At 37.2% G+C, this 12632-nt stretch overlaps 1 protein-coding gene across 11 annotated transcripts in view; it reads left to right on the top strand.

The window, feature by feature from the left end:
- Positions 1 to 12632, top strand: part of ncam1a (neural cell adhesion molecule 1a) — a 258851-nt gene that overhangs the window by 214123 nt on the left and 32096 nt on the right. For 4 of the 11 annotated variants that reach the window (XM_031747586.2, XM_039617943.1, XM_039617942.1 and 1 more), the window contains exon 13: positions 3314 to 3439. In XM_031747586.2, the coding sequence (XP_031603446.2) occupies positions 3314 to 3439 (126 nt within the window). Of the gene's footprint in view, positions 1 to 3313; positions 3440 to 4007; positions 4011 to 5044; positions 5060 to 6217; positions 6221 to 7794; positions 7843 to 10756; positions 10760 to 12632 lie in introns of all 11 variants that reach the window. The other 7 variants (XM_039617944.1, XM_039617939.1, XM_039617945.1 and 4 more) reach the window with 3 other exon arrangements.

The following is a 12632-nucleotide window of genomic DNA, read 5'->3' as shown; positions in this document are numbered from 1 at the left end:
GGAAGTTTAGGACTCGTGTACTCGTCATCATTTAGCTATTGGCAGGAGATTGAAAATGACTGCTGGGACAAAGATTTCTCTGTATGATTTAGGTTTGTTATGATTCCTGAGTAGTCGCCTCTTCCGCACATTTCCCCTTAGAGCCCTGAAAAATATACTTTCAGTGGAGCGCAGTGGATGGAAGGGTTGTTATTTACCACTTTCCGTGTCTGCATCAGCTGCATCATCCACACCTTAGTACCACTTAGGCCACTTTAATTCTTAGCATCCAACTGATGCATCATACTTTAAGAGCCATCCTGAAGGGGAGGACTCTAAGAGTCCATCTTTGTCAGCAAATCTATGGAATTATTCATTTCTGCCGTTAGGTAAAAAAGGATCAAGGCTTGAGATTTTCTTGTTAATCATAATATTTAAACATTAAATTCCAGGGTAATCCACTGTAAAGGTTGCGGTGCAAAGAGAAACGCAGCACAGCGTTTCAGCTCCACGACTATTATGTGTTTATGTCTAGTTCCTACATGCCGAAAACAGTTCTGCGACAACATTTAATCCAAACATGACAGTAGCTGATGTCAGGAAGAGATGTGGAACACAGTATAGCCTAAATGACAGTCAGCTCCGACACTGACAGGCCCTAGATAATATCCCCGTCCCACTGAGGGTTTGTGGCTCCTGCAAATCTGGATGGTTTTCGTCCTGTCTGCCACATGGGATGTATCAGTCAGTGGCTGACAGGCTGTGCTGTCAGCTCAAGGCCCATGAGCCGCCTGACATGTGAGCGTGTACACAAAATGAAACGCATGGACCCACACGCAAACAGTCAGTGTTGTCAGAAATATTTCATACAGCTAGATAAACCACTCTGTCTCTAATAAATCTGAGCAATTTTGAAACACACATGCAGTGAAAGGACCTTGCAAAACACATCGTATTTCCTAAGATACTTGTAATATAATTTTTTTTAAAGGTCCAGCTACTGAAGCTACAATATGCCATGAAGGGAAGCAGTATATTGTTACTGATACTGAATTATCAAGTGGCTGAACTGTGTCAATAAAAAGGCTTTTGTGTCTGTCACAGTACTGTGACCCAGAGCTGCCATCACATGTTTAAAAGCAGTACTGCCAGATATAGATACCACACCCTTATCACTGTGGGTCCATGCTATATAGGTACTGATGATGTGTGCACACACATAAAGCAAGAAAGCCTTACTTCTATGCACTGTGTAAATATTTTTGCATGTACTAACAGATCATATGTAGCTTCATGCATTGTGTATCCATATAGTTTGTAGTAATTTCTTTGTAAATTTAAAATACTCACATTTGCTTTCCCATAATGCATAAAGTATACAGTGCAGAGTAGATCTTAATGGTAATGTACCTCAGTGCTTGACTGCTATATCTCGCTGATGTGTTTTTGATGGCGCGCAGTGGTTTTGGGGCCATGGAGTATTCAGTTCTATACATGAAAATACTCATTTTGTTTTAGTGTTTTTGGCTTTAGTTTGAAGATATAAGAGCTCGACTATTGACAGGCTGATGTTGCTGTGAATTCAAATAAGCATTAATTAAAAATACATAATTTTAGGACATATTTCTGCATATTTCCAAAATCAATGAGCATATCAAGTAATATTGCACATTATTTATCTATATTTTGACTGAAAATTATTAATACTAATCTGTACCCAGATATTATACATTTTTATAATTAAATCTAATCACAAATCCTTAATACTAATTTTTTTTCCCCCAGATACCGTACACTACCCAGTATCTCGATGTCCTTTTGTATGTTTTTAACCAAATATTGAATTTTAGTCCTTATTCAATGTGAAAGTATATTTTTCACATTGAACACATAATTACAATATTAGTGCTGCAGTAATGTCGAAAGACACTGATTAAGACGCACTGAATTTAATAAAATTTATTTGTGGAGAAAACCTTTTACATAAGCAGAGGCAACCAACGTGAAAAAACCCCCCACAGGTATATTACTTTGGGCTGGCTGTAAAAATTTAATCTGACCATTAATGGACTCAGCAAAGACATCAGTTTTATGCTGCTGCTAAAAGCCCAGTTCTCAATTCATCTGCTCTAATGCTTGAAAGCTGTGTTCATGCAGTTTCTCCGAGCAGCCTTACGCTCAGCTCTTTCTGCAAGTCCGTCTCACTGATACATAAATTTGAGACATAAATGGTCACAGTAATGGAGAGATGTTTCTCAGTTGGTTTTCACAGCCTAAATTTGTTCTCATCCATGAAATTACTATTCTTTGTATAGCACACTGAGAGATCAGCCAACTCAGTTTTATAACAAATGTCAAGACCGTGAATGTGTATCGTGACTGAAATCTCAACTGTTCCTTGGAAGGAACAACGTGACTGTCAAAAGCAAATTTTAAACTCTAGAAAAAATTCTGAGTTTTAGAAAGTCATAATATTATATGATGTATTACAGATTGTTGTTGTTGTTGGGAGATTATTGGTTATATGAATGGAATTTACCCACAAAAATGGCATTTAAAGATTACTGTAATGGCTTTTTTTGGCCTTTTTTTTAATAATACACCTGAGAGCTCTTGTATAACAATAGATCTTTGATCCCCCCCCAACAATAGAACCTGAAATATGAAATCACAGAGACGCTCCGCAATTACAATTTATGCCCTTCTTGGGATTTGTTTTTCTCAATTACAATTAAAATTAATAACCCCTCTATTGGTCATTGTGGTTGCTGTTTGTATGCAACTTTGCTCCCACTGGTGACTGAGTCATTGTTATAAACTCATTAAAATTGTAGCTCACCTGTGGGGTCCTGGCATCAAGTGTCAACGAAAAGTTTTCAGCATGGATCTACTGTCTCGGTTTTTTGTAGTTCCAAGGTTTCATGTAGGAAATAGTCTTATCCTAATATGGATCAGGCCACAGCAGGCATCCTGCTGAATCATTCTGAGCAACTTATAGGAGAAATACCCCATTTTTATTATATTGTGGTGAGCTTAAGCGAAAGGAGGAGACACAGATCTCTATTTTGGGAAGCAGAGCAAAGTGTGAGTGTAAAAAAACAAAATCCCAAAAAATTGCAACAATCTTGAACGGGTGGACTAGTGCATTACTCTACTGCGGCCTATGAGAAGGTAAGTAGCACGCAGGCAGCCACACTGATGGTTTACCAACCTCACATTAATTGGTAAAAGCCAACATGATTGGGTCACATATGAAATGTTCCCAGAGCCTCAGTTCTGAATTCCTTGAGTCACTGTACACCTTCATGGAATAACACCACCTTGCCTCCAACAGACATGACCGGGATCACCATCACTAATTTGAAACCAGAAACTACATATGAGGTCAGGATGTCTGCCATCAATGGGAAAGGTGAAGGCGAGAGCAGCCAGGCCAGCACTTTCAAGACTGAGCCAGTCCGTAAGTACTCCCCTCGCTTCTTTCTCCTGCTCTAAGTGCTCCTCTGACCCAAATGCTTTGAACCTAATGCCGTAGCTCACTCCGCTGCCTCCCCGTGTCTAGCTGTGCCCAGATGCTTTCACCCTTACGTTCCTCTATTCTCATGCCAAGCCCCCAGTGCAATCCTTTTCCATCCAGGCCAGAAGAAACGATAACTCACGACGATGCCGTCACTCCATAATCCAACTTTGTTAATAGGGTTAACGATGCAATGTGTAACCTACCTCTCCTTCATCACCCAGCACTTTTATGTACCTCTTTTTTTGGTGAATGTTTGCAGCGTGTAAGTCTGAATGAACCCCCGTCTTCGTAGCCCACAGCTCAGGTGATTTACTGAAAGCTTTCTGCAAAGTACTTGCACATTCTTAAAGCTGATTTATACTTCAGTGTGAAGGAGTGTCATCTCTGTATTTATAGTTCACTGACAGCATGCATTTTTAATGTAGCAGCCACAGGTCGAGTCCTGCTGAGAATTGTTTATATTTTCTGATAGTGATGGCAGAGCATGATGAATTACTGGATATTTTAGAAGGTCAAGAACATTTTCTTTTTAACGGCGTTAAAGCGGGTTTGGTGGATATTCTGGACGTACTTGTCGTTGCCCTTGGTGCTTCCTATATATCACAGCTTAGTTAGTTAGACATATGGTGCAAACCTTACATCAAAGAGCAGGTACGTGACACCTGTCATCACCAGGATGTGTCGGCCTGACATGAAATGTGACTTTGAGTTTATTTTTGTTACATATTGCTTTCTCACTGAAGTATAATTTGGGCCAGATAGAAGCGTAAATACGCGCACATTCTGCATTTTGATTCTCTTTCAAATCCAAATCATATACCAAAATGATCCAGTAATTGCTGTTTAACATGATAACAAGTGATTACACTTTGTAACATTGTAAAAAATAATAAGGATGTAAATTCACGGGAGAGGAAACAGAGCTTTTTATCAGTCACCACTTCAAACCAAGGTCAGGAATAAATCTTTGTCTTAGTTTGTGCCTCCTTTCATGTCACACTTCCATTTGTGTGCTTCTTCACCCTCCCCCCTTTAGAAATAGCTCCTCAGCATCCTCTTATTTTGCTTGCAGTAAAAAAAAAAAAAAAATCTCTTCCATGTGTTCATTATGCTTTTTTTGGAAACCCTTTTAACTTGACGTTCAGCTCAGACTTTACAAAAATTGACTGAAATTTGATGGAGGAATCATATTAGATGCTGTAATCAGTTTGTTATATTGCATCAGAGTAACGGGGTGGGGGGGAGATTATCAGCCGCAAATCCAGATTCCTTATCTTGATCGACACCTTGAAGTCAGTAAAAGTATTTTCTACTGTAGTTGCTGATACAGTACCAGTATTATCAACTGTAAAACAGAGGGAAGCAAAACTTTCTGTGAACAGAATACTCAGTAAGGCACAACAGACAGTAGGTTAACGATTTGACAGGGCAGCTGGCCTCTTTCATTGATCAGATTTCTCATTTCATTGTCTTTTTTTCTTCTCTTTGTTTTATTGTTTTCTCATCTGGTTTTTCATCTGTTCTCTGTTCCATTGGACTTCTCAGGGTATTCTGTCACAAGTAAGTTTCTCTCCTCCATGTCTCGGCCGCTTTATATTCGTCTGCATTTTGTCTCCATCCTCCCGTTGTATTTTACCCTCACCGTTCTCTGTGTTAAAAAAAATAAATTCTTGAGTGGTTACTAAATGATGCTACAGCAAACTGGATGTAAGAACTGATCACACAGTGTTCCACAGAATCATCATCCTGTGCCCCCAAACTATGAATTTTCTTTTTCCCCCAACCAATCAGCATTAGTCTTTTCTTCTTTTTTTTTTCTCCTAATATGACAAATGGATTACTTTTATCCAGTGTCAGGATCATTTTAGAGATATATGTGTGATGATCTTAAAGAGCAGGTTGTTTTCTGCAAAAGTCCTGCTTGTAATTCCTGTTTAGTGTTTTTTGTCTCATGATGCCTTAAAGGTGTTTTTTTTTTTTTTTTTTTTTTTTTTTTTTTTGTTTAAAAAAAGCATTATGTACTTCTGCATTGCAGTAGTTCAGTCAGTGAATGTTATATAAGGAATTACAAGGCAATATACTCTCTTCAGACTATGACTTTGCCTAAATAATAGGCTATATATATTTCCATTCTCCCATGATGTGTAGAATAATTCCTGGTAATTGTGTTAATAACCAGGCATCTTTGCACATAGTCTTACGCATGTTCCAGTCTTCAACTGCCCTAGATCTTTTAGATTTCACTTTTAATATTAGACTTTTTCAGACACAGAGATTAATATCTGGAAAGTAAGAAAGTAAAAAAACTACTACTTTGCAGTAGGTTACTGGAGGAGGAGAAAAGATTGTGTTTACTGTTACACAAGAAGAGGTTTTAATATCTCGTATAATACAGAGACCCAGAAGCTCAATGCATTGTATCTACCTAAATAGAAAAATACACACATACACACACAGAAAAACATTTCACCAGTTCAGTTTATCTACAACCTTTAGAAGAATGTTGCAAAGTGAAAAAATACAAACAAATACTGAAACGCTGCAATGCAAGTAAACTTCAGCAGAAAAGTTTCCAGCCAGAACTAAAAAGTAGTGAAAACAGCTCGACATGCTTGCCATTGCCATTTAAACACGATAGTGTTGAAATGTAAATTGGATTTGAACCTAGGACCTTTTTTCCCGAGGCAATAGTGCTAACCACCAGTGCCTCATAGTAAGAAGGTCCAGGGTTTGAATCCACCAGTCTGCTGGGACTTTTTTGTGTGGAGTTTGCTTGTTGACTGTTTGGGTTTTTGAGTATTCTGGCTTCCTCCCACCGTCTAAGGACATTCTAAGTTGGCCGTAGTTGTGAATGTGATTGAGTGAATGGTTGTCTGTCTCTCTGTGTTAGCCCTGCGATAGATAGGCGACCTGTCCAGGGTGTACCCTGCCTCTCGCCCCAACGTACCCAGCTAATCGTGATTCTAAATTAGATAATCAGAAGAAAGATGGATAAAATGTATTTTCTGATTACATTTTCTTCAACACAGTGCACTGACTTCATAGTACCACTGTCAATATGAAGCTTCAGTTCCAGAAGCATGACTGGGAAATGTGCAGCTGTTTACATTGTGTGTATGTTTCTGCTGTATAATACTTTTAGGGACAAATAAGTTGCATCTTTTTAAAAGAAAGTTAAACAGAAGAATTTAATTAACTTGGTTTAAAGAGTGTAATAGTGTTTGGGTGAGTGTGTGTGTGTCTGATTGTTGTGCTTATAATTTTGTTAGGCAAGTAATTGCATGTTGTTGCTTTAAACAAAACAAAAGGCAGTTGCCATAGGTATAGTAAGAAATCAATAGGACATGTTACAGTCACTACTGTACAAACAAGAGTGCAGCTTTGGATCCTCAAAAGTCTTACAAGCGCTGCAAAATTTTGGTAAATCTGGTCATAATTTTGTTTTCATAAGAACTTAATTTAATGCTACAGGCCTGAGCTTTCAAAAGTTAAAGGAAGATCATTTCTGCCAGCTTATAAGTTGTTCATTTCAGCCTTTTATGCATTCTAAATATCGAGAAGCTATAAGCAGCCACGTTCTTGAACCCAGGGGGGCTGTCAAGACCCGAGCCCAGTATTTCAGGCAAGCAAATTCCAAATCTGTTTGCAAATATCTAAAATGCATGTATGCATGTAATGTGGGAGGAACCTAGGGAACCACAGTTGTGAACCATTTGGCTGCAGTTGGATCTGTGGGAGGACATGAACAAACCTATTCCTGTAAACTGCCTAAATTTTATGATTCTTAGTGTATTTGCAGCCCACTAGTTTACAATATCTGTGAATTACTGAAAATAAAAACACTTCAAGAACTACGAGCTTTTTAAACTCTTAGATGAATAGCTGTCAGTGGTTCTGAGCAAGAAGAAATGATATCTTAGCAAGCGCTCACATCTCCATTGCTGTTAAAGAGCAAAGATCTGAGCTTAGTGAGCATGTAATGCTACTGGTTGGGCCCAAATTACACAGTAATTGTTGTGTTCTTAGTTGTACAATGCACCCTGAGAGAACCAGTATATAATCAGTATGAAAATATCAGATGGAAATATAAAATTGCATTTATTAATATCATTTCATGTCCATACTTAACACATTATTATGTCCAACTCACTGGTTAGTATAGATGAGAAATATAAGATTTGTCAGTGATCCAGACAAATTCTTTATGACCAAGAGACTAAAAGAAACAGTCCCATCCGTGAGGTTTTTTTGTTGAGGACTCCAGCGCCTCTCATGTTGTTTTCACCATCTTTCAGTTTCATCAGAGATACCACCCCCTATTGCTGCCACCAGTATGGCCCGTAGTGAGTATGCCAGTCCAGCAGTGTGCGCTGTGTCTCTTTACCTCTCTTACCTGCTTGGCATTGCATCTAGTTTTCATTTATATTTGTTGTGGGTCATAGGAGGGCTCAGAATCCCTCTACAGAGTGAAAATTGACAAGGAAATTAAATAGCTTTGCTAACTGTCTCAAATACTTAAAAATGTTGATTTTTACTAACACTTAAAGGTTAACCATCTGACATAGTGTTGTGTTTGCAGAATTAACACAACGTGCCTGTTCATTAATATTCAAAATTAGATTCTTGAGACCGGTGCTGTGCAGTTGGAATATATATTGAGTTTATGTTTTACCAGGCCTGCTTTACACCTGTCAAAGTAAGCGGCTCAGTAGATGGAGGATACTTACTGTAGTTTAATTGCTATTTGTAGAGGTATCATGCTAACACCTTATTATAAAGTTAGGTGGTTTATAGCAAGCTCATAACACTATATCATACAAGTTGTTTATGCTGTTATTTGCTATAAACATTAAGGTAGTAGTGTCCATGCTAACACCTTATAATCTGTTTGTGTCATAAAAGAATATTGCAATTTCCAGACTTTTACCGAGTAAAAACATTCATAATTTAAGCAAATTCTAGTGTACTTACATATTTAGTTGAAAGTAGAGTCAGTGAACATATACTTTGCACCATTTTTTTCCCCTAAAAACATAGCTAAACATTACTTGTATGTTCAATGTGCCATTTGTTCACGCTAATGGGCATAGCTGCTAATGAAAAATGAAAGCTAATTCTTAGATGTATCTGTTTCTTTGTAAAAAATAAGAGTGCAAAAAAAGGGAAGGCACCCACCCAGAAAACGATCAAACAGTTTACTATTAAGAGTTTACATACTGAGGAGCTATTAAAGTCGCATGGACTGTCCCTCATTATATAACTCCTGTCATGTAATTTACACTAAGATAATGTGTATTTTTATCTTATAATGAGCAGTTGCAATTGAACAAGCACAGCTTTTAGGGTGCAGTAAATATATATATTTTTTTGGTATTCCCAAGTATATCCTAAATGCAACACTTCATGGAAAGTAGCCATTCCAAGAGCCATTGTTGCACTTCCTATTTCCTCAGTCTTTCCTCAACATACAGCATTGTAGACCTTATCAAAGTTTGTCACTAGATATTGAAAGCTGTATCTGCTTCTTACCCTGTTATCTGTTTAGGTGAGACACAGCATATAGTTAAGCTAATCTGACAGTTGTTAAAGTACAGTTTGGCTGGTCCTGCAGTGTTGTTGCATTCACAGCTGAACGAACCATGAGGACCCATTCTTTAAAATGACAGAAGGATATCTGTCTTTTCGGTGAATCTTTCAGTTGTTTCATCCACTCAATTTAATCACAACTTGTTTTCTCCCAGATCGCTCATGAGTTGAATCCTCCCCTTAGTGTGCATTCACTCCATTTCTGTCTGAAAAGCCAGACAGCAGCGTGTTAACAGCATCTCAATATCATCCTTCATGTATTGACTGACTACGCCAGAGCATGGATAGCCACTGCCAATTGTTCTTTATCTGACTGGGACTGAAAGCTGTGTAGGAAGCAGAGACCAGGATTTTCTAATGAATGTTTTAAGGGAACAGACCAAAAATAACTTGCTCTTCCACGAATACTTTTTGTGAATATTTAGCCCGTTTTCTGAAAAACAAGGAAAAGAGAGATCGCTGACACTGATCAACACAGCCCAAGCAGACCCGGGTTGAGGTTTTTAATGTTATTGTGTGCAGTAAAATTTTAACCAATAGCACTGCTAAGTGACTAACCTGTCTGACTGCTTATTGCTATCATTTGTGGTTTTCACAGACCTTAAAACGTCACTTTGGTTAACAGTGTGCAGTGTGTAAAGAAGAGTAACATGTGTGTTTGGTCACTGGAGTAATTGCTGTAAGTGTAGTTGCTCCTTTTAAGCTCCTGATGTATGATGTGTCTGCTGTGTGAGATCTGTATGTCTCCATATTGTTCTTAACGAGTCTTTCCTTTTGACACACCATTTTAATAACATTTGTCTAATGCAGTTGTGGCTATTCATTAGCTTGAAATAGGATGCAGCTGATGGCAGTGTATCTGCTCAGTGCTTTTACAAATGCATTCCTCAGAACAAATGCCACATATGCTTTTTTAGATTGTCTTAGAACTTATTTCTTCAGATTTTTCATGTGTTCCTATTGTTGTCTGCTGTGTTGTGTATCATACTTAGTTGGCATGGTTTTATTCCCAAAGCTGCAGAGTTTCCTCTGTTTTCATTTAAGCTCTATTGTTACCAGAAAAAAAAACAACAACTAAAATTGATTTTTCTGTTCTAAATGTCATTTATTTTCAAAGGCAATCAACCCTCCTAGAATGGGTACAAGTTAAAATTCAGATCTGGCCAAATTGTTACCAAAATAAATAATAGAGGAAAAAAAATGCCAGAGGAAAAGCTGTCAACTGGATGCATGAGGCAATTCTGGGTGTATAGTTTTGGCTGAGTCTTCTACATCTTTATTAGTTTATTTGTTTAGTTATTTACTGATATTCTCAGTGTTGTTAACAGCCACAACTAAATATCCAGTGCCTCATATATTCAATAACATATTTTTTATATGTTCAAAAAGTTCTGTTTATCAATTTACGATTTGTTTTTGTTGTTCTGTTTTGTCATTATGTCTTTAACATTCTTGTTTGTGTTTTTTTATTATTATTTTGACATGTTTTCATCATTTCAAAATGTTTTGTATGTTTCCCATATGCCCCCCACCTGTCCCTGCAACCCCCACACTTCCCCTCTTTTTCTTCTTCTATGTTATCCTTTCAACCATTCATGTCCGTGCGCATCATGTGACTTTGTCATGTGGCTCTTGCATGGTGCTGATGATGTCGTCTTCGCTGACCAACAGAAGGTAAATTTCCTTTGTTTAGTTCGAGACCATTAGATCAGCAATAATCATGCGCAAGGCCTTTGTTAAATTAGGCTCATAGAAGAGGCATTAAAACATTTTCAGTTTTATTCATTTAGCCATTTGTGTTTCATCTACGAGCCATTATGTAATTAAGTAACAAACATTCACTAACCATGACTTTCATAATCAAAGCGATTACTAATAATAACCGCAATGATTATTTTCCCTTGCATTTATAGAGTAACACCAAATTTACTCTTAGTGCCTTGATTATTTTTGTGTGTGTGGGTGTGTGTGTACAGAACTTTGTAGAATATATATATATATATATATATATATATGTAGCTGAAGCCGAGCTTCAACTAAGCTAAAATTAACACCACAAACAACACTAATCTTCATATATGGTTGTTTCCATAGAGCCAGCAATGCAAGAGTGATGTAGGTTTGAAGAACTAACATGTAGAAAAGTCAGTTTTTTTTCTCTGTAGTGCCAAATCACAGCACAACAGTCATCTTAAAGCACAATAATACAGAGAAAATAGACAAAAGATTTTATACACAGTACGTTAAATTGATGCATAAGATCAGGTTCAGATCTGTTAAACCCACTTAAACTCAGGGGCCACAATCAGCCGATATCCTTAACTTGGATCAATAAGTAAACCACTGCATAATAAATAATAACAATATTTTGACATTTTCTCTTTCTGTAAGTGTTAAAAACTACATTCTGAAAGTGACACATTCACATTTACAAAACAGTCACAGCTTGAGGGGTCTTTTGAAAATATCATCGCCTTTTCAACAATGCACGTTAAAATTTGTAGATAACGGTGGGGCATTACAGGCGCAAAATCATTCCACACAGAGTATTCTGCAAATAAAACTATAATAGCGTTTTACTTATTTGATTCAAACAGCAAGCCGCAAAAGTGTTCACATTAAACTTTGCAGACAGTTTCGCTCCTGTGTAGTAATCCTGGTACAACTGCACCAGTAATACCAGTGCATTTTAGTGAAAAATTCAAGATGTTAGTGTAATTATCAAACTTTGCAAAGCCGTCACACCAGTTTTCCGGGTATGTTTGACACCTAGGCAGTATTGGATGTGCTGCAGAGCAAAGTGCTACTGGATGAATATGCTTAATCTTAATCTTTAACAAATTCACACATAATTGTGTCATATTATGTTTCATGTAAAAATGTGTTATTGTTAACATGATTTGCCTTTAATATGGCCAAATACCTTCCCAGATAGCATTGCAAAGCATTTTTTAAACCCCACTTTTCCAGTTTTGTAACAAACCATTTCATTATGAATTCTTTTTAAACATCATAAGAGCAGCCCCACAAAGTGCCACTAACCACAATTTGCATTGCATGCATTGTTAAATATAGTCACCCACAAGGCTAATGTTTCATATTTTTCCCCTGGAGAGCTACATAGCTCACAATGTTTTACCGGTTGGACTCACAACAATCCTTTGCATTACTGCAGCATGCAAGTTTATTTCCTTTTTCTTGTTGCATCCTCTGTCTTGTTGTTCAGCTGTATCTTAAAGAAAATGTCTGTCCTACCTGCATGTGTCTGTGTCTTTGATGTAATGTCTCTCTAGTAGTTTGCATATGCAAAAGTGCTAACACTGGGTACATTTTTTTAGTATTGGGAAGTCATTGAGACGATTGGGCAATGTTCAAAACATATATCTTTTTTTTTTTTTTTTTTTAATTTGACCTGAACAAAGACTCTAACTTTGAGACATTTACTATTTACAAAATTCACCTTTCTTTTTTATAATTCACTATTAATAATCGCTCACATACAGCTCTTACGAGATGATTTTCAGTTATGATCTATGAACTCGTAAAA

This window comes from Oreochromis aureus, linkage group 10 (genome assembly GCF_013358895.1).
Source record: "Oreochromis aureus strain Israel breed Guangdong linkage group 10, ZZ_aureus, whole genome shotgun sequence".
Lineage (NCBI taxonomy): Eukaryota > Metazoa > Chordata > Actinopteri > Cichliformes > Cichlidae > Oreochromis > Oreochromis aureus.
Note: the sequence above shows the minus strand (reverse complement) of the source record. Positions and strands in the feature narration are given on the sequence as shown.